This window comes from Anarhichas minor, unplaced genomic scaffold, assembly GCF_050575085.1.
Source record: "Anarhichas minor isolate MPS153535 unplaced genomic scaffold, ASM5057508v1 ptg000023l, whole genome shotgun sequence".
NCBI classification, from domain to species: domain Eukaryota; kingdom Metazoa; phylum Chordata; class Actinopteri; order Perciformes; family Anarhichadidae; genus Anarhichas; species Anarhichas minor.
This window is the reverse complement of record NW_027466469.1, coordinates 7,411,618-7,438,689: the sequence shown is the minus strand read 5'-3', so window position 1 is coordinate 7,438,689 and position 27,072 is coordinate 7,411,618. Positions and strand designations below refer to the sequence as shown.

Here is a 27,072-nt window from a genome sequence, read left to right as displayed (position 1 = left end):
TTAAAAACAGCTCTGTGTTGGTCGTCCTGTAAACACTTCAATCTAAAGAAAGAAAAGTCAATGTTGCACATTTTATAACATCAAATCTGTTTATTAACTGAAAACACAGCTTCCTCTGTTGTCCTGAGGAGCACTAACGGCCTCACAATATAAATGTAGATGTACAGTACCTTGTACAGAGAGAAGGAAGACAACAAATCCACTGGCTGCTGTTGTTGAACTCATAGCTGCTCCTCTGTTAAATCAGCAGGAAGATCAGAAACACTTTATGTCAGTAAGTCACCACAAACATTTCTACTTTAACACTGACCTGGCTTCCTTTCTCTTTACATTATTAGTATGCATGAACAGACCAATGACTGTAAACCCTCAAGTTGGCTGCACTAAGGCACACTGGTGCTCTAAGCTAAATGCTAATGTTAGCAGGCTAACATGTGGGTTAGCATCACTGCTACAGGTCAGAGTCACTGAACTGCCCTCCACTATCTCAGCAGAGGGACTCACTGACAGAGGGAAGCTTTGGAGCATCTGGAGGAGATCATATATGAACAAAAATCAACTTTAAGATTGGAAAATATATATCATGTTTTAATTGTTAATAGTTCATAACTTATAGATGATTACACTGTGGCACCACAGACACATTTTTGAAATTGCGGCATCCCTTCCTGGACTAAAGCTTTAAATCTCATGTGTAATTCACAGAGGGGGGTTTGGTTTTTTTGTGCTCATGTGTTTTCTATTGTTCATGTAATGGTTTTACATGCGCAGGTTTCTGACAATTTGGACATTTTTTATTGAATTGTTGGTTTTAACTTGTTAAACTGAAAACTGTCAATCTGATCTAACACTGACCTCAGTCACATCACAGTGTCTGCTCTGTGAACACAACGCTGTAAAAAGTGAACTACATTTGTGTTTTTACATGAGACTGTTCTGTGATTGACACAGCAGGTCTTGTGTTCCACTTTTTACAGCGGTCAGTTAGACTCCCTCTCCCTCTTGCTAGATTGTGTTTAGAGAAGTTTTAGAGTCGCTGTTTCAAAAAATGTGGGAAAGGTTTCACCACAGAACACTATGTTGGTGTTGTGAGAATAAATAACACAGGCGTGTTTGACTTTCTTAAGTTCTAAAGTTTGTAGAAGACGTGTTTACAGTGTTGATACTTGGTAAGAGCCATGTTATATTATTAACAGTTCTTTTTTGTATTTTATATTTATTACAAAAAGAATGCATGTTATGCTCTTTAAAATCTTAACCATACAATAGAATGAAGGTAATTGGTTATGATGTGTGTTTTTGCCCTATTAAGATGAAAGCTGCTCTCGTCTGTCCTGCTATTGGATCATTTGTGGTCGACTCCTTTTAGTAACTTTTAGTGTAAGTTAAGCTTCGATGGAGCAGAATGTGGAGCAACAATTCTTCTGACCGCAGATTGTAGACCGCAGACTTTATTTTAGCTGTTGCCAGCAGAAGGTTATTTTTTGACAGGACACAACACAGTACATAATACCCTCTTCCATACGACGGAACGGGTCCGCAGCAGTGACACTGCAGGATCAGTAACGGTCTCTGTTACACCTTTAGGGTCTTTTAAGGTGCCGTTCACCGACCGACTAATGACCTGTCCTCAGACACTACTTCCTTCATATCTGGGTAGCTCTGAGTCAGATCAGACAGTCAGATCTGGGGACATCCACAACTTCAGGGGCAGGGAACGGTAAGCCTCTGGCACCAACTCATACGCTCGCAGAATGGCACCTTTAACCTTCTCATAAACAAGACTATCTTCCACAGAACGTGAAGAGCAAGCTTCCTGAGCTTTAGCGACCAACTTACACTGCAGTAGTATACTGCTGTCAAGTCAGCAGACACTCAGATCTCCGTGGTCAACTCAGCAGACACTTAAATTGTAGTGCACATATACGCTGAAACTTACGGTAAACGGCACAGATCGGGAGCGAGCGAAGAACTTTGCAAAGTTCGCGGAAAGATTAACGTGAGACAACTTCCGGTTTTCTATAGACGAACATCCGGTTTTCAGAATAAGATGGCAACAAAGTATACATATTGCATAATGAAATGAGATTAAATGAATTATATTCACAGTATAAAACATGCTACCTGCATCTCCTGAGTTAAAGGGAAAATACACCTAAATTGTGCGTAAAGTGTCTTTATTCTTTGATTTGAGGGTTGCTGGAAGTTAATAATACCTGACTGACGGTCAATTAAGATATTTTACGAAGCAAAAACTCTGAACTGAATTTGTATCTTCAAATGGCACATTTTTTAAATGTTTAAGGTGCTATAAAAATGTTTTTCTCAATAATTCCACACAACGACTAATGCATATATGTTCAGGACAAAAATGGGTAATATCACAATATTTAAGGTGCTACAAAAATATTTTTCTCAATAATTCCAGACAATGATTGACATGTATGTGTTGAGGACATCGTTGGGGTATTGTCAAGAGGAAGATGAGAGACATCAGACCCAACAATGCAGACGAGCTGAAGGCCGCTATCAAAGCAACCTGGGCTTCCATAACACCTCAGCAGGGCCACAGTCTCATCGCCTCCGTGCCACGCCGCATTGATGCAGTAATTCATGCAAAAGGAGCCTCGACCAAGTATTGAGTGCATACTTTATACTGTACATAGACATACTTTTGAGTAGGCCAACATTTCTATATTAAAAATCCTTTTTTTTTTTTTTTTTTTTTTTAAATCGGTCTTATGTAATATCTAATTTTCTGAGATACAGAATTTGGGGTTTTTATTAGCTGTAAGCCATAGCCTAAACACTCGAAATATATCACACTTTCGATGATATTCTAATTCATTGAGATGCACCTGTATACATCAATCATTGTTTGGAATTGTTGAGGGAATACTTTTTATAACACTTCAAATATTCAGAAATTACCTGTTCCTCGGTACAAATGTATGACATTTACTTTTAAATATCTCTTAATTGGTACAGTAAAATTGTTTAATTTTCAGTATGGGTGGAGTCAAAGATGTCTTGAACAGATATGCATCAGTCATTATCTGGAATTATTAAGAAAACCCTTTTTATAGCACCTTAAATATTAAGAAATTAACTTTTTGAACGTTCAAAAGAAGGACTTATATTTTGGAAAATCTCTTAATTGGGAAGGTAAAAATATTTGATTCTCAGCATTAGTATAGTTAGAGATGTCATGAACACATATGCACTAGTCATTGTCTGGAATTATAAAGAAAACTCTTTTTATAGCATCTCAAATATTCAGTTATTGGATATTTCTTGGAACAAATTAATTAATTAACTTTGAAAAAATATCTTCATTACCACAGTAAAGATTTTTCATTTTCTGTATATGTGTGGTCAGAGATTTCCTCAACTTATATGCATTAGTCATTGTGTGGAATTATTGAGAAAATGGTTTTTATAGCACCTCAAATATTCAGAAATGTACCCGTTTCTTGGTACAAATGTATGACTTTTAATTTCAAATATCTCTTAATTGGTACAGTAAAAATGTCTAATATTCAGTATAGGTGGAGTCAACGATGTCCTCAACACATACATGTCAATCATTGTCTGGAATTATTGAGAAAAATATTTTTGTAACACCTTAAATATTGTGATATTACCCATTTTTGTCCTGAACATATATGCATTAGTCGTTGTGTGGAATTATTGAGAAAAACATTTTTATAGCACCTTAAACATTTTAAAAATGTGCCATTTGAATATACAAATTCAGTTCAGAGTTTTTGCTTCGTAAAATATCTTAATTGACCGTCAGTCAGGTATTATTAACTTCCAGCAACCCTCAATCAAAGAATAAAGACACTTTACGCACAATTTAGGTGTATTTTCCCTTTAACTCAGGAGATGCAGGTAGCATGTTTTATACTTAATGTGAATATAATTCATTTAATCTAATTTCATTATGCAATATGTATACTTTGTTGGCATCTTATTTTGAAAACCGGATGTTCGTCTGTAGAAAACCGGAAGTTTTCACGTTAATCTTTCCGCTAACTTTGCAAAATCTTTCGCTCGCTCCCGTCCTGTGCCGTTTGGTTGCGTTTACCGTAAGTTTCAGCGTATAGGTGCACTACAATTTAAGTGTCTGCTGAGTTGACCACGGAGATCTGAGTGTCTGCTGACTTGACCGCAGTAGAAGACTGCCCCACACATCTTCTGGTCAATGCAAAGCAGCAGCGATGCGCTCAAACGCACAGAAATACGACTCTACCTCAGACTCACAAAACACAGGGACCAAAGAAATATTCTTACCGACATCAAATGCAGCAGTAGAACCTGCCGTTACCTGTATACCTGCAGAGGGGCAAACAGAACCCGGATGCAGCTCTAACTCACGCATCCTAAAAGCGGTCTCTGCCTCCAACTTAAGAAACTCTAACTCCCTCCAGAGCTCAAACTCTCGCTCTTCCTTTTCTAACTGAAGGCGAGCATCAAACCTAGAACCAGGATACTTATATTAACGCATTAATTAATAATAATATTAACTCAAAAGACCACAATAGTATACACCCTAATGGGTCAGGCTAACAAGCAACAGCACACAGCTTGACCAGAGGCGATCCACATACACACAAAGCTGCTACTTGGCCCACGGGCGGCCTGTTGGTCTGGATCTCCCAGCCTCTTATCCACCCTGTCACTCATCCGCAATTGAGAACAGCCGTGTTCACTCACACGCTGCAGCTGGCAGGCCTGGAAAAGGGCTGCATCTAAATAGACACTGGGGGTGGATAGAGAGAGCTCACAAAGAAAACACGGCACGTCATGTTCATGATGTGAGCAGTATGACAGAATGAAATTATGCTATTTAATGACAGGATAAAATATGCTACAAGTGTAAAACAAGTTATTGTTAAGCAGGTGTATTGTTTACCCTTTATTTTCTACAAATAGGACTTGTAGTGTGGATGTTAGTGCTGCTGAAGAATCTGAGAAAAAAAATCTAATTCATTTTTGTAATTAAACTTTTCTAAAATGTAATGTTTTATGCAAATGAGGGATTATCTAATCCTAATTCAGGTAAAGGAGAAATACCGTACGCATCCGAAGGTGTTCGCCGACTCACATTCACTCAGTTTAGTTTCAAGAAGGGAAAAAGCACCATGTTTATTTTCATTCAGTTACTCTGTGTGAGCAATACTTACAGTGAATCTGAATACAGGATACATACATGTCACCTTTCATTAGAGCCAAAAATGATCACTGTGCGTTCAAGCCTGAGGTACTTTACCACGGTTACCTCAGGGCCTTTAGATTCTCCACAAATGGCCTTTTTTGAACATAGAGAAACATGTAAAATATTAATTTTAAAAAGGCCCAGCTATAGTCATCTGTAGGCATGCAAAAAACATATTCAGGCGGAAATACAAAACCTTCTTCAGTGAGATTAAACTTGTATTAACCTACTTATGAACAGAAGCATCTCCAGTGATTTTGACTGGAAAAAATGCAGCGTTACATTTCAAAAAGAGACCAAAACCATGCATGTAGTGCTCAAGAACAAATGTCACTTCTGCTGAAAACGTTGCAAAAAATAGCTAAAGAACCAAACATCAATAACATTTAACATGAACCACAAGCAGCACAGACAAGAGAAACAATTAAAAATGTATAAAGTCTTGTTAAAATAACTCATCTTTCTCGGGGTCGCGGGTCCGAGCTCAAGGCGCTGGTCCAGCATCTCCACGTGCAACAACGCTCTCAAATTAAAATGACATGCTTTTGAATGAAGATAAGAAAAAAGCACCATAGTTTCTGCTCTGTGTTATGTGCCATGTGGTGTGTCAGATTTACCTTTTGTATACAAACAGAAAGACTAAAGCCGGTTGTCTCTTCTATGAGTCATCATGTGTAACTTCAGAGCTGGCTTGTGCCGAAATCTGTTATCACACACTGAGCAGCTGTAAGGTTTCTCTCCTGTGTGAATTCTCATGTGTGTCTGTAAATTTGAACCCCGGTTAAAAGACTTATTACAGACTGAGCAGCTGTAAGGTTTCTCTCCTGTGTGGATTATCATGTGTCTCTTCAGAGTTCCACTCGTGCCAGTTGTTTTCCCACACTCAGAGCATGTAAATAGTTTCTCACCAGCACTACATCTTGAATCACTGACATGGACTTCATCCGGTTTCAAAGAGTTTAAACCTGACTGAGGTTCTCTGGTCTCCTTCCAATCATCACTGTCATCAGTGTTAGAAGAGTCTACAGTCTTCTCATCAGTATCTGATTCTGGATGTATATCTGGACCTGAGTTCCTGTCTGGTTCTGGTCCTCCAGAGTCCTCTCCATCAGCTTCTGTTTCCATCTGTTCAGTTTGTCTTTGATGAAGCTGTGAGGACTGAGCTTCCTCTTCATCATCTTCAGTCTTCACAGGAGTGAATGAGAGCTTGACATCAGCCTCCTCCAGACCTTGAAGCTGCTCTCCCTCCTGACTGGTCCAGAAATCCTCCTGTTCTTCTTTAATTAATGTGTGGGGGCTCTGGGTCCTCCTGTTCCTCTTTAATGTGTGGGGGTTCTGGGTCCTCCTGTTCCTCTTTAATGTGTGGGGGCTCTGGGTCCTCCTGTTCCTCTTTAATGTGTGGGGGCTCTGGGTCCTCCTGTTCCTCTTTAATGTGTGGGGGCTCTGGGTCCTCCTGTTCCTCTTTAATGTGTGGGGGTTCTGGGTCCTCCTGTTCCTCTTTAATGTGTGGGGGTTCTGGGTCCTCCTGTTCCTCTTTAATGTGTGGGGGTTCTGGGTCCTCCTGTTCCTCTTTAATGTGTGGGGGTTCTGGGTCCTCCTGTTCCTCTTTAATGTGTGGGGGCTCTGGGTCCTCCTGTTCCTCTTTAATGTGTGGGGGTTCTGGGTCCTCCTGTTCCTCTTTAATGTGTGGGGGCTCTGGGTCCTCCTGTTCCTCTTTAATGTGTGGGGGCTCTGGGTCCTCCTGTTCCTCTTTAATGTGTGGGGGTTCTGGGTCCTCCTGTTCCTCTTTAATGTGTGGGGGTTCTGGGTCCTCCTGTTCCTCTTTAATGTGTGGGGGTTCTGGGTCCTCCTGTTCCTCTTTAATGTGTGGGGGCTCTGGGTCCTCCTGTTCCTCTTTAATGTGTGGGGGTTCTGGGTCCTCCTGTTCCTCTTTAATGTGTGGGGGCTCTGGGTCCCCCTGTTCCTCTTTAATGTGTGGGGGCTCTGGGTCCTCCTGTTCCTCTTTAATGTGTGGGGGTTCTGGGTCCTCCTGTTCCTCTTTAATGTGTGGGGGTTCTGGGTCCTCCTGTTCCTCTTTAATGTGTGGGGGTTCTGGGTCCTCCTGTTCCTCTTTAATGTGTGGGGGCTCTGGGTCCTCCTGTTCCTCTTTAATGTGTGGGGGCTCTGGGTCCTCCTGGTCCAGACTGGAGCTCCACTCCTGCTGCTCAGGGGGAACCTCTTCTTGAACCACCAACAGCTGCTGGACGTCTGCAGGAAAACAGTAAACACAGATACGTTACAAAGAAATATTAGTATTGAGTAAATAGTCTCCTGTACATATACTTTGTTTTCCTGCCATCATTCCCTCTCACACTCCCTGTGCACAGTTACCAAACAGACATGCCGACACAAATTGTAAAGACAAAACACACCAGCAGCAATGGGGTCATCAATAGTTTACATGGCAAAAAAGTGTGGCACTACCCAACATTGTTAAGAAGTATTCAAAGAACCTGCGTTCTCCATAAAGTCCGGCTGAGATTGGATCATGTGGGCAGTTATAGTTGACTAATGTACGTAAACCTGCCACCGTAGAAACAGTGGATAGAACCTTCAGAAGCAGCCACAACGTAACCGTGGACGTGCATCATCGGTGCGCTCCGTTTCTGAACCAATAGCTCTCCACCATGGTAGTCAGCTGTAGAGAACATCCACGTAAAGATGATGAAACTGAAATGTGATGATAACAACAATGACACAATCTGAACTAATAACCTTTGTCTAGAGACTGCTCTCAGGAACCTATAGGTCACCCCCCTCCTACACACACACACACACACACACGATTGTTTGTTGCTTTTAGGTATATGCTTGTAATTGTTTGTTAGATGTTTGTTGATATATATTTTAAAGACAATCATTTTTTTATATTAAATTACCACCCGGCCCTAACATAACCTGTTGGTGCATTTGGGTATCGTTGCAGCTGAGCGGCTGATGAGGCTCAACAGACGAGAGGTTAATGTCATTGTGGTGGCGGGCGTGGGTGGCTCAGCTGTGGAGGGGACGGAGTGTGGGAGTGGTTCAGGGAACGGTGCCGGGAAGAGACTTAATTAGGCGCAGCTGAAACTGATCCTGATTAAGTCTCTCTTACAGCTGTATTTAATCAACAGTAGCGACGGAGGCGAGAGGGACAGCTCGGGACGAGCACAGAGAGACACGGGAACGGACAGAACGCGAGAGGACTGGAAACCTCCCGCGGCGTGTGCTCGGAGGCAAGGCAGGAGAGCACACGGCCAAGCTAGTCCGATTCCTTACCAATAAAGAACATTGCAAACCGTCATTTAACCGTGTGCTGGCGTCATTGTGCTCATCAGACCCACCGGGTAGCAGGGAGCCTGTTACAGTCATGTTGCCTTAGTGGTATCAGAGTAGTACACAAGTACATCACAAGTACATTACAAGTACATCGATAGATGAATACTGGTATCGGTGCATCCCTGCATTAGAACACAAGTAAATCTGAGCTATCAATGTGGTCTGATGTGATGAAATGTTTACACACAATATATGGAACAAAACACATTACTATGTATGATATATCTGGTTCCAGTGTAGCAATGGAACCAGATAATATAATAATTTTTTAATCAACTCTTATGTGACCATGAACATATGAACCATTTTAAAATTCAACACGCTAAAAATCCATGTGGTGTTATCATTATTATCCATATTGGATAACCCGGACCACCCTCTCCACCACCTACTGCATGGACAGTGGAGCACTTTCTCCAACAGACTCATCCAGCTCCGCTGTCACAAGGACAGATACAGGAGATCATTCCTGCCCACTGCAATAAGACTTCATAACTAGAAAATTTCGCAAGAAATTTTGACAGTGTGGCTTCTACTGCCCGAAAACGTCACAATGTTACACACGTAGTATCGTTGAGGTTTCGGTTATATCGGAGATATCGGTTCTCTCTTTTCTGTATTTTAGATTCATACTCTTGGATTGAATCTTGTATTTGTGATGGACAGTCCACAAATGGCTCCCGTCATTTCTGTACTGGACATATACATCTTTGTTTGAGAAGCCTTTGGAAATGATGGGAGCTGAAGCTCCCATCATTTCTGACGCTGACGCTCCCATCATTTCTGTACATACCTCATTCTGAGCTTCATGTTAAGATACTCTATGGGGCTTTTATTTTGGAAGGGTGGGACTGGGTGGGTGAGAGAGGGGGAGAGGAGACATATGCATAATGTTTGACACACAAACACAGAGGTTATTAAATGACAGGCTTCATCACAAGCATTCCAGTTAAAATTCACTCTCTGGGGCTTTTATTTTGAAATGGGAGGGGGGGGGGTGGTTCTCTAAAAATATCTAAGACCTGAATGACTGTATGATAGAGAGAGACACAGAGAGTGAGACAGACAGACAGACAGACAGACAGAGAGACAGACAGGAATGCCTTTGACTGAATATAAAGAAAACTCTTTTTATAGCACCTCAAATATTCAGTTATTGGATATTTCTTGGAACAAATGTAGGACATTTACTTTAAAAAATCTCTTAATTACCACAGTAAAAATGTTTCATTTTCTGTATATGTGTGGTCAGAGATTTCCTCAACTTATATGCATCAGTCATTGTGTGGAGTTATTGAGAAAATAGTTTTTATAGCACCTCAAATATTCAGAAATGTACCTGTTTCTAGGTACAAATGTATGACATTTAATTTGAAATATCTCTTAATTTGTACAGTAAAAATGTTTCATTTTCACTATGGGAGGAGTCAACGATGTCTTGAAGACATATACATCAGTCATTGTATGGAATTATTGAGAAAAATATTTTTCGAGCACCTCAAATATTGTGATATTAGGCTTTTTTTGTCCTGAACATATATGCATTAGTCATTGTGGGGAATTATTGAGAAAAACATTTTCATAGCACCTTAAAAGCTTCAGAAATGTGCCATTTGAAGATACAAATTCAGTTCAGAGTTTTTGCTTACTAAAATATCTTAATTGACTGTCAGTCAGGTATTATTAATTTCCAGCAAACCTCAAATCAAAGAATAAAGACACTTTACACGTTTAGGTGTATTTTCCCTTTAACTCACGAGATGAAGGTATCATTTTTTATACTTATTGGAATATAATTCATTTAATCTTATTTCCATTATGCAATATCTATACTTTGTTGGCATCTTATTTTGAAAACCGGATGGTCGTCTGTAGAAAACCGGAAGTTGTCTCACGTTAATCTTTCCGCTAACTTTGCAAAGTCCTTTGCTCGCTCCCGATCTGTGCTATTTGGTTGCGTTTACTTCAGCGTATAGGTGCACTAAAATTTAAGTGTCTGCTGACTTGACTGCAGCCATCTAGTATACTGCATCGCTCCGAGTTGTGGGACCTTCTAGACTCCAGATCATATATCCAGACTGATCTATGGGAGTGAAATGCATAATAATTTGGATTTAAGGTTTGGTGATTGACTGGCCATTAAAATATATCCACAGTTTGACCCATAAAACATGCTTAGTGTGATGGAGTTCAGTCGAAACAAAGATGACAGGGACAGTTGCCACGCTTTTTAGGCGGTCGGCGACTGTGCAGTGGCTTGTCCCTCCACGGCCTCCGTTGCAGTACTCGAGGACGTAGGTGGCGGTGGTCTGCCATATTGTCTCTGATGCAGCAGAAATCACACACTGGCACAGGCACACACCGGCGACGGAGGAAGGCGAGGACCGTTGGCTTGACGAAACTCAGCTAACGGGGAAGCATTTCGGTCGTGGACTTGATCTAGGGGGTAAATATCCACTCCACTCTTATGTTGATAATGCAGACTCGCATTACATGTGGAAACTAGCGATCGTTCACGTTAGCGATGCTAAGGTTAGCGGGCTAGCAGCTTGGGCCCGCATAGAGCCGATAAGTTACTGACACCTTCTGCTCACAGAAAGCTATTCAAGTCGGTGGTCTAGCTAACTAATACGCATTTGATTTAATGTAAGTCATCGGAAAATACAGCCGGATTAACCTCTCATTAAAAAGTCCTTCAACACCATGCAAATCGTCATTTATCATACAAATGTCGACATATCGTTAACATTACGGATGTCGCATACATTCTATGAATAACTAACGATAACGTTACATGTGACGTTAGCTTAACTGGTCAATTTGCATAGTGAGAGCTTTAGTAAAAGTTGCGATTTCATTGAATTTAGTTCCAATTGGTTTAACGCAGATGAATTGAGTCAATCCGGAGGTCTCGCGTTGCATGGCGGTGTCTTGAGTGTATAGGCTAATATTCGGTATTATCCGAAACACCATATTCAGATATTAACGTAACAGAAGTGTACACTCCAAGGATCACGCGTGTTCTTGCTTTCCTCACCGGAAGTAAAATTAGTCGACAATGTAGTGGGGGTAATATCTCCCAAATACTTTTACCTGTTAACTAGGAAGTAGAATAGGTTAGATTATAAACCAATAGATGCCATTAATTAATTTAACAAAGTAACGTTAGCTAGCCGGCCGTTGACAGCTAATTTAGTTTAACGTTAGCTACTGCGACTGACGTTAGGTAAGCTACGTAACGTATAGAACGACAAAAATGCGCATGTAGCGTTCAGTTCAGCGGGAAAAAAAGGATGGTCAATGAGTTAAGTCAACTTCATTTAAACAGCCCGATACAACATATTTGCCTTGAAGCACCTTTGCAATTTGTCAGGTAGGTCAGGGAGGAAGCTTGCCTCATACCAGTCGGGACAATGAAAATAGTTTCTCATCCCAAAGTTGGTAAACATGCTTTATGTATGGTTTGTGTGTGTCATAAGGAAGCAAATTAAAGCAGATCAGATACTGCACAGCAATCCTTATTATTTCAAACATGTACAGAAAGTTTTCCCATTGTTCAGTGTTACTTACTTGACCTGGGTCAGAAAGAGATTAAAGTGTTCAGTTGCTCCATCAGTGGTGTCATTCAAATAATGGATTTGGCTGTTTGAATGAGATCAATACTTACACAGCTTTCTGCCCTAGTAATTTAACAGGCTGTGTCAATACTTTCGGGAGTCAGTGGTGATGTGTGAAACACAATGTAAAAATGAACACTCAACTAGAGCTGGAACTCATTTCAGCCACTTCTATCTGTGAGCTGCCCAATGCTCATCACAATCTGTGAGCTGGAGGCTCAGCTCTCTCCTCGCCACATCGCTTTTGTTGGTGGTTTTGTTAGTAGCTTGTATACAAGGCTCCACACTGTTTTTTTTTTTCTCACCACCGTCCTGAAAAAAATAGTTTTGGGGCATTAGTCATTATAATTATGTATTATAAGCTGCTTTAAGCCAGTGTTAAAGCCTGTGTCCATAGAACGTCTTTTTCTGTCAAACTGTATTTGTTCGGCATAGATTGTTCACCATGAGCACCAACCCGAGGATGCTTGCCCTCATACTTTGTATGGATGAGCTTGTCTGAATGCCGTAACATTGGAGCAAGGAGGACGATCCGTCGGAGACGACGCATACGGCGATGAAAGCACAAATCTTACCAGCAACATTTAATGTCCTCCCGGCTGATCTGCTCCCACAAATGGACTTATCGGTCTTTGTTTTGGTCGTATGTGTCCGACATATAAAGCTCAAGACAGACAGACACGACCAAAAGCTTTTCCTCCATTTTCTACAATGACGTCACCAGCGCTTTTCTGAAGAGATTTTCAACTTGAAGCGCTCAGAGCAGCAGCACAAAAATGGTGGCGCGCTCAGAGAAAACACACTGGGCGCAGCACTTTTATCTCTTGGCACTCATTGGCAACAATTGTTTTTTAAAAGATGCTGGCGCTCAGAAAAAAAATGCTACAAACACCCTTAGAAAGGAACAGGTTACAATTCTCCCTCTAATATCTATTTTATATTGCTGTGAAGACATCTGCTTCAAACTACTGGATTTATTCGTTATTCTCTAAAAAAAACTAAATTTAACAAGATAATATTTGAACACATGAGAAACGTAATTTATTAACAGCCAATAGTTTTTACTGAATAGAGAATGACGGATCATAATGTAACTCAATTTAACTGTTATTGCCGGTGCTGCCATCGTTACTAGCTCTCCTGCTGGTTTCAACACGGACTTGTTCACAATGTCATTATCGGGGATCGCCGACGAGAAGGCATTAATGGTGATCTCCTGATAGCATAGTTTTACAGAATGCCGGCCTATAACCATCGGCAGTAAAACTTTATTTCACACTATGATGGTTAACTGTGTAATACATGGTGGAGGGATGGTTCCGTATGGATAATGGACAGTTACACCACTACAGTAGAGTAAATCTGATGACTGATGTGTCTTTTAAGGGACAATGCCAAACAGGCAGTGGTGTGTGGATTTTCGGTCGTTGTAAATAGATGGATGGAGACACCTGTGATGTATCAATATTTATCAGGAATTCAATTTCTCTAATTCTTAATTTCCTCTTTTTACTTATTTTTCAGCTGTTCCACCAAGCCCCTGGTGCCCCCCCCCCCCCCCCCCCCCCCCCCCCCCGCCCCAAACCCCTTGCTCTGTTGGGATCAACCCTGCTCAACCCCTACCTTCCCCCTTCTCCCACCCACCCAATCCTCCCTGTACTCCAACCGTCCTCCTCTGCAGTAAGATCTCCCAACCATCTCTGCCAAGCTGTCTGACATGTCAGGACCCGTGCCGAGCCGGGCCCGAGTGTACACCGAGGTCAACACTCACCGGCCCAGGGAGTACTGGGACTACGAGTCCCACGTGGTTGAGTGGGGGTAAATACCTTGGTGATCCGTACACAACATTTGCAGAATGCTGCATGATATCTCAACCCAGCTGATGTTTGGTTGTGGATTTTTTTATTTTTTTATTTTTTTTGTCCTTCACAGAAATCAGGATGATTTTCAATTGGTGCGTAAACTTGGGCGTGGCAAGTACAGCGAAGTCTTTGAGGCAATCAACATCACCAATAATGAGAAGGTGGTGGTGAAGATTCTCAAGGTAAAACTATACAGAGACTGAGTCTTGGATCAAGTTAGTGGTTCTGATTGAATAGTTTAATCCGGTCTGCTTAACTCTGCCTCGTCTTCTTAGCCCGTGAAGAAAAAGAAAATTAAGCGTGAGATCAAGATTTTGGAGAACCTACGTGGAGGCCCTAACATAATCTCCCTCATCGATATAGTGAAAGACCCTGTGGTGAGTATAGTATACAGAACACTTGACACTTTGGTCCCGAGTACAAAAGAGGACATATTTAAATCATAAGTTTGTGTTTTCCTGATGACATTTATATTTTGTAAGTAGAAACTTATGTTGGGGTTGTGAAGTATCATTACTGTACCAATAGCGTGGGGAGCCCACCACCTGTGCAAGGTTATCGTTTTCACTTGGGAAGTATGTGTCTGTAAGTACTCAGCCAGCTGTAGCTGAACGTTAGATACATGTATGTGATGTTAGACAGCCTGCTCCTATGTTGTGCCAGGGCTCACTTTAAAGAATGGAAGAATAACGCATTGTTGGAATATTATGATGCAGGAGTGCCACCATAATCATTTAAAATCTTTTGTTTCCGATTTGACTTAATTTGTTTTTTGTGCTGAATTTTAAGCCAACTTATTCCTGATTGTATGATCCAGTTTACGTCACACAGTTATGATTGTCAAGCATTTGTCCCAGGCACTCTGAAAGCAGAGGACGTGAAGTGGCACCCTCCGTGCTTTCCCATTTGTGTGTCATGAAACATGAAGAGTAGGCAAATTAGATCGACGGATTAAAATAACGCAATTTTCACACTTGAGGGGACAACTGTTCTTTGTATTTAACGTTGCCTGAAGTTTCAATAGATCAATGACAAGGAGACGTGTGGAAGAGGAGAGGGAGAACTCCAGAACACCTGTATCCACAGTGTTTTCTGCTATCTACCTCATTCACTTGTGCTCTGAGTTAAAACAATTTGTTGATCAACAGAAAATGAATCAACAACAAGGAAAAGGCCAAATGTTTCCTGTTTCAACTTCTCAAATACGTGGATTTGCTGCTACTATCGTAGTTTGAATATTTTTGCGATTGGACATCACATGGGCTCTGGCAACTTTTGACTTTAGAGGCTGGTTTATAGAATACACAACAATTGCTAGATAAATGATGAAAGTTGGCTGCAGCTCTAGTTCCCACTGTAAGCAACACGTAACTGTTTGTGGCTGTGGTCAGCAGACTATACGGGTATATTTCAAACATTTCGTGTCAAAACACAAAATCGCAAGCTAACAAGTGCTAATTGCATAGCATTGTACCCAGCATCATCAACTCCTCTTCAACTGCTCATCAATCTCTATTTTGGAGATGACTAAAATAGATCGAGAAATATGTAAGCTCTGTATGACTGATCAATGGTGAAGATGGTGAGCCTGTTCACAAGATCCAATAAGAGAAACGGGACTTTCTGAAACGTTAGTGACAGTCAACAGCTGTGTTCTGTTGACTGTCCACATGCTGGTGGAGTTTCCATGTTTCCATGTGTACAGTAAATGAATGGCCATCTGGAGACATCGTGTTGCTTACGGTGTGGCTGTGTGGTTAGCTTGTATCAGTGCCATAGCTTGTTACAGTGCTTCAGTCAGATGGTGAGTTTAAGTAGTCCCGGTGGTACATATTGTTGGTTGAGACTGCAGCGCATTAAATACACAAAGTATTGTCTTGTTTCTTTCAGTCCCGGACGCCCGCCTTGGTCTTTGAGCATGTTAACAACACAGACTTCAAGGTAGGTAACCATTTGTTCACTCTATAAGATGTCGTCGTGTAAGATCATGGAAACCTCCTTTCTTGGCATACTCGTTGTTTTCCTGTACACGTGTGTGTATGTGATGGAGGAACATGAAAGTCCAGTGCTATGTCTTCGGTGCCAGAAAGTCAACCATCATCTGGTTCTATCCTCAATCGCTGGCACAGCTCGATGACGTGACTGATGTATGACTGTGTGGCCTCTTTTACTGTAACACAATACCATACAAAGCCAGTGACATTGCTTTTGTCTCTAGCAACTGTACCAGACCCTGACAGACTACGACATCCGGCTCTACATGTACGAGATCCTCAAGGTGAGTCCTCCTCGGTTCTGCTCGTAATGTTTAACCTCTAAAAGTCATGAGGGTGGTGAAGCATCCTGTCCTTAAACCAGACCGTCTGTCCTGACTTCATTTTTTTCCGAACTTGCTAAACGAATAAAAAAATGGAGCGCTTCTTAATCAGACCTGTGACTGCGAGACTGCGGTCAACTCAGCAGACACTTAAATTGTAGTGCACCTATATGCTGACATTCACGGTAAACTCATTCAAACGGCGCAGATCGGGAGCGAGCGAAGGACTTTGAATGTTAACGGAAAGATTAACGTGAGACAACATCCGGTTTCTTCAGATGAACATCCGGTTTTCAGAATAAGATACCAACAAAGTATACATATTGCATAATGGAAATTAGATTAAATGAATTATATTCACATTAAGTACAAAACATGCTACCTGCATCTCGTGAGTTAAAGGGAAAATACAACTAAATTGTGCGTAAAGTGTCTTTATTCTTTGATTTGAGGGTTGCTAATGAATAATATCTGACTGACAGTCTTAAGATATTTACTAAGCAACAACTGAACTGAATTTGTACCTTCAAATGGCACATTCTTTAAACTTTTAAGGTGCTATAAAAATGATTTTCTCAAAAATTCCACACAATGACTGATGTATATGTAATCAAGGCATCGTTGACTTAATAATTGTTAATAGTTGTTTAAAACATTTAATAATAACAATAAATAACCACAAAGAAATAAGAATAAAATTGAATATGATCTAAGAAAACACTTTGATTCTGTAGACTACTGCCTAATAGTCTTATTATTGCCATTTGATGACAATTGCTCATATATTGTAAGCCTAAATAAGTATATTTATTATTTTGAACAAAGGTTAAATGTTATTTCACAAGTTTCAAAAAGTGCCTCCACTTTTTTGAAAATGCCCCTGAATTTCAGTCAGTGGGGGCAAAAGTTGCCCCCAAAAAAAATATGTAAATTTCCTACCCTGGCCTGGGAACTTCTACAGCACCAAGTCTCTGTTTAGGCCATCAACATTGTGTGTGTTGACGAGTAGGCACCATCTTCTTGTAGTGGTGTAACGGATCGTTGTTGATCGGTGATCCGTACGGATCCCCCCTCTGGGTTTAACACGCATGTGAACCGCAGATTAATTACACAGTTTAACGTTAACCATCACAGTGTGAAAGAAAGATTTACTGACATCGTTATCTGACAATATTCAGTAAAATATGTGATCAGGATGTGATTTATGCTTTTCTAGTCTCTGATCTGTGATGATGTTACATTGTAAACAACCAGTCTGTTTAAATCAACAGAACGGAGGTTCACTTCAGTTATATTATGATGCGTTCAGGCTCTGCTCAGTGAACATGAGTATTGGGCGAAGGTAAATTATAACGCTATCATGATGTGTTCACATGTGATCTCGTAAAATGTAGTTTTAGTGAGAAACTTTATTAAATCCAGATGTTTGAAGATGTTTTCACATGAATATAAAATAGATATTAGAGATGAATTATGAGCTGTTTAACTTCCTAAAACTATCTCTAAGCATCTTATGAATGATGCATCATTAAAACTACTAATGACAAGATTCAATACAAAGACAATCTTTCTTTTCCTAATCATTTGAATTGTATGTTTTTTATGAAGAAAAAACACTATAAATTCCCTTAACAAAGTAAAAGGATAACATTTAGTATTTTTGATGGTTTACAGACTTCTGAGTCGTTAAAATGATTTGTGAGTCTTGTAGACCGGCTGTATAATCAAACACAGGGATCTGTATCTGACAATATGGATCATCAATGATCGGCAATTATCTTCTGTGCTGATCCGATTAGAACTGAGTTTTCTGATCCGTTGCACCACCATCTTCTTGTAATCTGTTGCTGTTTTGGGAATTACTTGAAAGAAAAGCAACAGTGTGACCAATGGATTGTTTGTAGGCCCTGGACTACTGCCACAGCATGGGGATCATGCACAGAGATGTGAAGCCACATAACGTGATGATTGATCATGAGCACCGCAAGGTGAGTAATTTCAGGGCACTTTCACACCTCTGTCGTTTAATCCGAAACAAAATGACTGGGTCTGTCTAAGTTATTTAATTGAATTAGTTTTAACCCTACTAATTTTTGTAATGCATTAACGTATGAATTGCCCTTTAAGAGCCACCAACATATCGAATGTACACAACTTGTATGAAGACCAGAAAGCTAAGCTAGTGGGGGGGTTGGACTGACGGACAAAGACGATTGTGCTCACTCGTCACCACTGGACTCCCCTCAGAGATCACTTACCTCGGGGAGACAGCGTGTTACTTTGACCAGCACTGGGAACTTCGGACTGTTGACAGAAGAGAGGCATTCTGCGCCGAGCACTTCATGCAAGAAGCTGATCAGTGGAATTTAACTAAGGCTGCACCGACTAGCTCGAAGCATCATTCATAACTTTGACATACGATAGTCCACCTTCTCTCTCTCAGCCGAGCCCTGGTCCTACAGAAAGAGGAGATAAAGATCAGAATCAAATTGAACCATGGGCTGCTTTGTTTAGAGTGTGAGAGGGTTTTTTTTTTTGGATGGTTTGTACTTTTTGACAAATCCCAGGAAGTTGTGGAAGGCCAGCGTCATGTTATAGGAGTAAGGTAGCTCAGTGTGTAGTGTAGGCATAGTGAGTGTGTGGACGAGAGAGACGGTGGCTCAGAGTGCAGGTATGTCACGTAGAGTCCTTTTTTTTTTTTTTTTTTCATGTGGAGTTGTTAGTGCGCTTGTAAAATTGCAATGTGAAAGCAAACCCGCGACCCTTGGTTCAGTTGCGTAAAACGCTCTAAGTCAGTCAATCCATCCTTAGAAAAACTTATGTTTATTGCTGCTGTGTAGCTTTTTATTTGGCTCTTACATCTCTACTTTTCTTTTTCACCATTCTCTAGTTGGACTCATTAATTGAATTACAATAATGTCTGACAAATGAGTAAAAAAAAAAGTCTCCTTCATTTTCTTGTGTTGAACACTAATACGTTGCCTGTCTGTAGCTGCTAACTGCTTCATTTGTACGTCTGCAGTTGCGTCTTATTGACTGGGGTCTGGCCGAGTTCTACCACCCAGGACAGGAGTACAACGTCAGAGTCGCCTCCCGCTACTTCAAAGGACCCGAGCTCCTGGTGGACTATCAGGTACGGCTGTGGGCTAGTATGCTTTAGGTGGAGTTGACATGTTGTAAGCCTCTGATGGGAGAAACAAACCTACTGCTGACCTTCATTTATTGGTGTTTTTGTATGCATCTAAAAAGGTTATCCACAACACACCACTGAGAAATATAATTCTATTCAGAGACCATATTTTGATGGGATTACACCAGCCTGCAAAGCCAAATGAGGCCAGGGGCGTAGAGTAGGGGAGCTAATGGCTCCTTCCTCACTTCCTACCCCCTACTTCTAGCGACCTTGCTTTTACCACACCCATCTTCCAGCTTGGCCTTCATTTTAAACTCAATTCCACATCTGTAAAGTTTTCTGACTGCATGTTACACAGTTGTGACGCAATAATGGTGATGATGTTATACAGTTAATTCTTGCAGTCTGAGTGGATTGGATGTTACTTGATGGATGATAATGTTGTGTTAGAAACCATCTGAACTCTGCATTAACAACATCTGTATTTGTGATTGGTTCTCTACCGGGGCACCTATTGTTTTAATATTTTGTTATGATAGTCTGGCAGCCTTGGTAAAACTATGGCAGCATACCACAGACAGCTGTGTGTTGGGGAAACACTGGATTTAATGGACCTTGGTTATAAGCTGCAGTTGCAGGCTCAAACAGGGTACATGCTTGTTTCTGATAGCCAAAGAGGAACAGCATGGTTCTCATTTAAACAGTGTTTAACAGTGCTCATTTAAACAGTGTTTGGTTGGATTCCACGGAGTTACAACTCATTGAAATGTTGGTGTGTCTGCTTTAATGCTGCCCGTGCTCTGAGACCTGTACCGTGTGTTGCAGATGTACGATTACAGTCTGGACATGTGGAGCTTGGGCTGTATGTTGGCCAGCATGATCTTCAGGAAGGAGCCCTTTTTCCATGGACATGACAACTATGACCAGGTAAATACTAAGGAGGAATTTTCTCCATGATTATTGTGATGGCTTAAAACAACAACACTGCATCGACATGAATTGCATTTCTGCCCACAGATCTCATGAGAGTGGTGACTGCCCAGTCTTCTCTGTAACTGACTGGGTTCAATGTAGATTTGTGTCTGAAAGGATCTCGGTCCTTGTTTGTGTTCTTGTAGTTGGTGAGAATAGCCAAGGTCCTGGGGACTGAAGACCTCTACGACTACATCGACAAGTACAATATTGAGCTGGAGCCTCGCTTCAACGACATTCTGGGAAGGTGAGAGATGATGACGGTGTGTTTTGTAACTAATGCTAGCACTCTGCTAGGACAGAAACAACTGCACACCATCGACCGTGAGCCTAAACAATTTTATACACCAATCTTTAATTATATAAACTATTAATTAGGGATGTCGGGATTTACCCATTTGGCCATAACTGCGGTTATGCAAGTCACAGTTTGATGATCATAAGAAGTGAAGAAGCTACGTTATCTATGGTGTCCTGATTCCAGCATTGAGACTTGTTTGTGTGGTGAAATCACGTTACACGTGTGTGTGTGTGTGTGTGTGCCGGTTGGATTTGTGTTTGAGAGTGTTGCCACTCATCTGAAGCGTGTCTGTAAACATTTCAACACTTCAGCCTTATCTGCCAAAAATGGCCATTTAGTAATGATATGAGATCTGCAGACCAGCGTGGAGGCTTTCTAGTCGCTGTCCTGATAAAGAAACGCGTGAACAATAAATCTGTTTAAATCAGCAGTAGGAGAGCTAGAGCCATATGGAGGTTACATTGCAATACGTTGTGGTGCGTTCAAGCTCCATTTAGTAAATATGAGCATTAGACGAAGGTAAATGATATAATTAGTTACCATGATGTGTTTAAATGTAACCTTGTAAAATGTAGAGAAACTTGTCTAACTCCAGTTGTTTTCAAAGCAACATAAACTAGATATTAGAGGGAATAATGTTGTTAACTTCCGAGCACTCGCTCTAAACATAAAAATCATCATTAAAATTACTCTTTTGATTTTCTTATCAATAAAATTACAATCTTTTATTTTTTGATCATTTGAATTGTTTTTATGCAAATAACCACTATAGATGACTTAAAGTAAATTAGTTGATGATGATGATAAATATGAAACCGTATCTTATTAGATAAAACAGATGCTGACAAACTGCATAATTTGCAGCTGAAAAAAGGTAATAAATCGCAATGTTTGCTATTTCAATACTCAGCATATTTCAAACTGTGACAAGTGAACTGTGAAAGTATTGTGATCAAATCGCACCATGGGGCCCACCCCGACCTAAAACGGTTCCAAATGATTTCAAATGCAACATCTGGAGTTTATCCCATGCTTCCATCATTTCTCTCTTCATTACAACGCTCCGTCTGTGTCCACCTTCTTCAGTGTGAATTGACGTCAGAATGAAGTGTGTTAATCTGTCTTTTGCCTCCAGGCATTCTCGTAAGCGGTGGGAGCGGTTTGTCCACAGTGAGAACCAGCACCTGGTCAGCCCCGAGGCGCTGGACTTCCTGGACAAGCTGCTGCGCTACGACCACCAGGCGCGGCTGACGGCCCGCGAGGCCATAGATCACCCGTACTTCTGTAAGCCCATTGACAGCCACTATTTACAAGGATGAATTCACAATCTATCATATCAATGAGACAATAAGTGCTTTCTTTATTTGTTGTTGTTCCCGCAGTCCCCATCGTGAAAGATCAGTCTCGTGTGGCCGGAGCCAACCTGCCCGGTGGGAACACAGCTGTCAGCTCAGCCAACATGATCACTGGTGAGAAGACACGCCCAGAAATATAGAGAGAACATTTATGGCCACATCACCCCCTTACATATGTCTCTGCTGTCGTACTTGATGTCATCCCGTATCCTCAGAAGTCCTTATGTCAATACTTTATTCTACCAAGTGCAGATCTTTTAAGGACACGGGGAAAGTAATCAGACAGGTTTGAGTATTGAGTAAACGAAAGCCACCGTTTAAGTTATTGTTTTAAACATCTGGCGTCTTGCAGCGCTGCTTCGTGGTTCAACTTTGATCACGCACACTACCACGGATAAATTACTGTCAATTTCGGTCACATCTGCGTTTGTCTTAATGCAAAGTAAGTGTAATTAGTGTTCTACAGGTTTAAAACCAATGTGCTTGTAGCTTTAAAAGCTGTGGGCACCAGTTTTGCTGCATTCTCAGGTCTCAGCCAGTTGGAATGACGACACACACAAGGTGCAGGCTGTATTCCTCTAAAGTCAAGTCAGACTCAACTCTAATAAGAGCTACACTACTTTAATGTCTCATCTGCAAGACTCGTGTTTTTAATGTCTTCGGTCATCATCTGTGGAAACTTCACATCTCCACAAAGACATGAGAAGTGTGCGTCCCATAGTTCAGACCCTAGTGCACCACACAATCTCTTTCACAGCCGTCGCTGGACAGTAGAGGAGGTTGTACCGACATCTGGTTCAGAAGTACCGTATTTTCCGCACTATAAGGCGCACTTAAAAGCCTTTAATTTTCTCAAAAAACGACAGTGCGCCTTGTAATCCGGAGCGCCTTATATATGGATCAATTGGTTAATTGGTTGATCCATACTGGTTGTACACGGCGCTCTGTCAAAATGTTTCAGTACGACTGGTAAACTACAAAGCCGCACCGCGGTAAACACCGGTACTGTGCTTACTCCTAGTCCAACACCACTTGTGTGTATAAAGACCCCAAAATGGCACCTTTCAAGAGACACGCTTACGACGCTGAGTTAAAACTCGTTTTATACGTAAGTTGAACAATTTCGAGAGTTACTATATTGTGAATGCACTAACGTTTGATTTAGTGGTATCAGACTGTTTCTTTTACGTGTTTACTGAATCAGGGAAAAGTTCCCCTCTACGTTTAAGTTACCGTATTGTGAATGAAATCAAAAATCAATAAAGTTTGACTGAATGATTTATCTGACTGTTTTGTTGACATTCCCTTTAGCACAGCTCCATCTAGTGGATGCATAACGCAACCCCAGTCAAACGTTTGACTGTAGTAGCTTCTATTCTATGCGCCTTATAATCCGGTGCGCCCTATATATAAAAACAGTTCTAAAATAGGCCATTCATTGAAGGTGCGCCTTATAATCCGGTGCGCTTTGTAGTGCGGAAAATACGGTAGCTTTCAGAGCGAGAGCTGAGAGCGTCGAGCAGCCAACAGAAACCCTCTGCTCTGCGTTTCCATCAGCGCTGTCGTTCCCTCGGTTAGTTTAAGAGTCATTTCCATTCATGGAACGTGAGGACGATGTGTCACAGTAGCCTGCCTGAGCTTACTCAATGTAATGAAATACCGTGAACAAATGCTTTCTATTTGAAATCGTGCTATTTTATATCTGCTGCCATCCATTGGAACGTACCCAAAGAGGACACATCCCATAATACTCTTTAAATGATGCATCCATTTCATCCCACAGTGTTTACATAGAGCTGTTTTGTTCTGTATCCTGTTTATCTCTCTAAAGGGTTCTTCTTTATCTCCAGCTGCAGTTTCTCCAACATTTGAGTGTTGTTTCTATCCTGAGCTCCACTCGGCGGTGCTTTCATCCCATTAGAGCCTCTAACGGCTATTCTATTAATTAATCAATCTATCGGCTATTTCAGCTACATCTTCCTCCAAAACAAGCTCATTGACCGTTTAATGTAAGTTCATTTTATTGTATAATGCAGCACAAGATGAAATGTAAACACATGTTTACATATTAAAGTGCAAAACTGTAGGTTGATGTAAAAGATATGCTCCCCATATTCTTACAGTATACATGGTGTCATATAAAATGATTCTGTAGCGGGGGCATTATTAAAGAGGGCATATTGGTCAATGAAATATACAATAAAGTATCAAAATATATGCTGCCTAGGGCTGTCAACAAATATACTATATGCAAATGGTAAGAGGAAAATTAATATTTGATTGATTTATTGAAAATGTAACGTTAAATCAAGCCGAAGGAGTAATTTAACAAGAACTAACAGAACCACAGAGAGTAACAGATTAGACTTGAGACGTTAAAGTTGTACTTGCTATCTTCCACACTCATTTAATATTGTGATTTACTGGAAATGATCTACAATATAGCCAACAGCAAGTAGGAAGCCGGTGTCCCTCCAGCCAGCTGCCCCCTTAGTTAGGTTTTATAGAGAACTCCTCATTCCAATCAGCCGGTCTTTGTCCATTGTAGAAAAAGGCGTCCGACAAACGTTCAGCTCGAAATGCCCGACTTATCGTGACCTCAACCGTGAATGTCAGTCAACACAGGCCAGGTGCAACGAGGCAGTGAAGCCACACAGCAGTGACGGTGGTGCTTTGTTGTGTAGGTCAGATGTGATTGTTGTACATTCAAGGTAAAGAGTTGTTGACTGTCTGAAGTGCAGAACTCATCAACTATATTGATGTGACGGCAGTCATGTGACCTGTGTTTCTAACCCCCCCTCAGGTATCTCTGCCTTGCCAGCCTCCACTGCCCTGGGCCCTCTCTCTGGCTCTCCGGTCCTATCTGCTGCCACCAACGTCCTGAGCCCCCCGGTGCCCGCCGCCACCGCCCCGCAGTGACGCCCCCCTCTTCCGCCTCTGGGCAGGTGCTAGACGGGGTGCCGCTCTGCCAGCCCTCACTACATCCAACCTAACTTCGGTGTGACTTCGTCCCCTCCTGCCGAAGGACGCCGTCGTCTTAAGAAAAGAACGATTTATCCCTCCGCTCCTTTTCTTCCTCAAATGAACTCGTTAGCCTGACATCTGAAATGAATGTTCTGTGTAGTTTGAAATATACAGGTATTCCTTTCATTATTTCCCATAAGCCGTAGTGACTACAAAAGTGTGTGTGTGTGTGTGGTGAGTCTGAGAGCGTGTGTGTGTGTGTGTGTGTGTGGTGAGTCTGAGAGCGTGTGTGTGGTGAGTCTGAGAGCGTGTGTGTGGTGAGTCTGAGAGCGTGTGTGTGTGTGAGTCTGAGAGCGTGTGTGTGTGTGGTGAGTCTGAGAGCGTGTGTGTGTGTGTGTGGTGAGTGAGAGCGTGTGTGTGTGTGGTGAGTCTGAGAGCGTGTGTGTGAGTCTGAGAGCCTGAGAGCGTGTGTGTGAGTCTGAGAGCGTGTGTGTGTGTGTGGTGAGTCTGAGAGCGTGTGTGTGTGTGTGTGGTGAGTGAGTCTGAGAGCGTGTGTGTGAGTCTGAGAGCGTGTGTGTGTGTGGTGAGTCTGAGAGTGTGTGTGTGTGTGTGTGTGTGGTGAGTGAGTCTGAGAGCGTGTGTGTGTGTGAGTCTGAGAGCGTGTGTCACCACGGTGTGTTTTTTAGTTTGGACTGAAGGCAGTGGTCAATAAGTACATCAGCAGAAGGCGAAAGAAAGACGTTGGCTGTGAGGACCAAAAGGAGCTCCTCCTGTATAGTTTACTGCTGCAGCACTTAATCAGCCTCCTCACACGAGTCTCAGCACTCCAGATCACAGCATTTTGGAAGTGTTTGGTGCTGTTCAGTGCACCGGGTGTATGTGAACACAATGACACTTGAACACTTTCTCTGCCCGAGTAGTTCTGTCTTGCCTTTTTCTTACCAAACCAGATCACCAGTCTTCTTTTTGATATGCGATTCTCTGTCATGAGTTTTTGTTTTGTGTTGAAATGTCCCGGACTGCTGGATACAGGTTTGCCACCACAGAGTGGTTTCGATCAGCTCTAGTGTCGTACTCCGATCTCTTTAAGGAGCCAGGTAAGGTTCATTCAGGTTCTCAAAGAGATGGTTTCTCAAACGTGCTGCTCTCCACTTCCTTGAATGACTTCAAGACATAACCAAAGTTTACTCAGTCGGTTGGAAGACGAGACTGACCAAACCTAGTTTTGTTTTGTGGGAGTTACTCGTACTGTAATGCAGGTTGATGATGTGGTTCTAGTATTTGTTAGATGAAATGTGATCCAATGATCATGTGCAGGTGACTGAAGTGCTGTCAGGGTTAAGCTCTGTGATGAGTGAGACGCTCTGGACCGGCTTTCAGCGACACTGAGTGTACCTGGAGGTCAGTTGTTGAATAGCACTTGAAGGGTAGAGTTCTCCACCGTGTTTTAGTGCCAGAGTTTGAAAGTGTACGTTTTAGACCCTGCTCTGTACCTAACCATCTTTTTCTTTATTTCTTTTCCGAACCTGCGAAATGCAAATAAATCGGAATATGTATACATTGAACCGAGAACGGAGCATTTTGAGTCCCTACATCACTGTATATATTTTTATGTCCTTCTGTAGAAGACTAGTATTTGAGAAATATTCGTGTAAATAAACGTGTTTTATTTATCAGGAACATCTGACTGATTCATGTCTCACGTTCACACAGACCACTTTCACCCTCACACGGCTTTGCAATCAATCAATCAATGCTACATTTTAACGGATGAGTTCTGTTTTTTCCCCATTATTTAGTGTCAAACGTCCGTGGTTATTATGGGTGCTTTCATTACTCCTGTTGGTACTTGATGTGAAGGTATCTCTTCAGAATGTGACACTAATTACAGTTGGACTCTAAACCTTAGTGTGAGCGTGAATGGTTGTATGTGTCAGTCTGTGGAAACCACTGCACCATAAGACTGGTCAGAG

General features: G+C 41.6%; 1 protein-coding gene, 1 long non-coding RNA gene and 1 other non-coding gene across 6 annotated transcripts; all 3 read left to right on the top strand.

Moving 5' to 3' along the window:
- The first annotated feature begins 1,687 nt into the window (after window positions 1-1,687).
- Window positions 1,688-3,630, top strand: LOC142955371 (uncharacterized). The gene is made up of 2 exons (XR_012955843.1): window positions 1,688-1,720; window positions 2,429-3,630. It is a non-coding gene; the product is annotated as an uncharacterized LOC142955371 (long non-coding RNA).
- A 10,120-nt stretch (window positions 3,631-13,750) lies between these two features.
- Window positions 13,751-26,779, top strand: csnk2a4 (casein kinase 2, alpha 4 polypeptide). 4 transcript variants are annotated; one of them, XM_076096864.1, is made up of 13 exons: window positions 13,751-14,013; window positions 14,128-14,239; window positions 14,333-14,434; window positions 15,948-15,998; window positions 16,276-16,335; window positions 18,279-18,362; window positions 19,397-19,507; window positions 20,333-20,434; window positions 20,626-20,726; window positions 21,916-22,064; window positions 22,163-22,249; window positions 24,684-24,815; window positions 24,939-26,779. In XM_076096864.1, the coding sequence occupies exons 1-13, from the start codon at window positions 13,913-13,915 to the stop codon at window positions 25,052-25,054; spliced, it is 1,308 nt and encodes a 435-aa protein (XP_075952979.1). In that variant the 5' UTR covers window positions 13,751-13,912; the 3' UTR covers window positions 25,055-26,779. The 4 variants fall into 4 exon arrangements, with proteins under 4 accessions (XP_075952979.1, XP_075952978.1, XP_075952980.1 ...); XM_076096863.1 differs by having other exon boundaries at window positions 24,684-24,819; XM_076096865.1 differs by lacking the exon at window positions 24,684-24,815.
- On the top strand, window positions 16,052-16,188 carry LOC142955637 (small nucleolar RNA SNORA57). Its single transcript, XR_012955937.1, has one exon. It is a non-coding gene; the product is annotated as a small nucleolar RNA SNORA57 (small nucleolar RNA).
- Window positions 26,780-27,072: the final 293 nt, after the last annotated feature.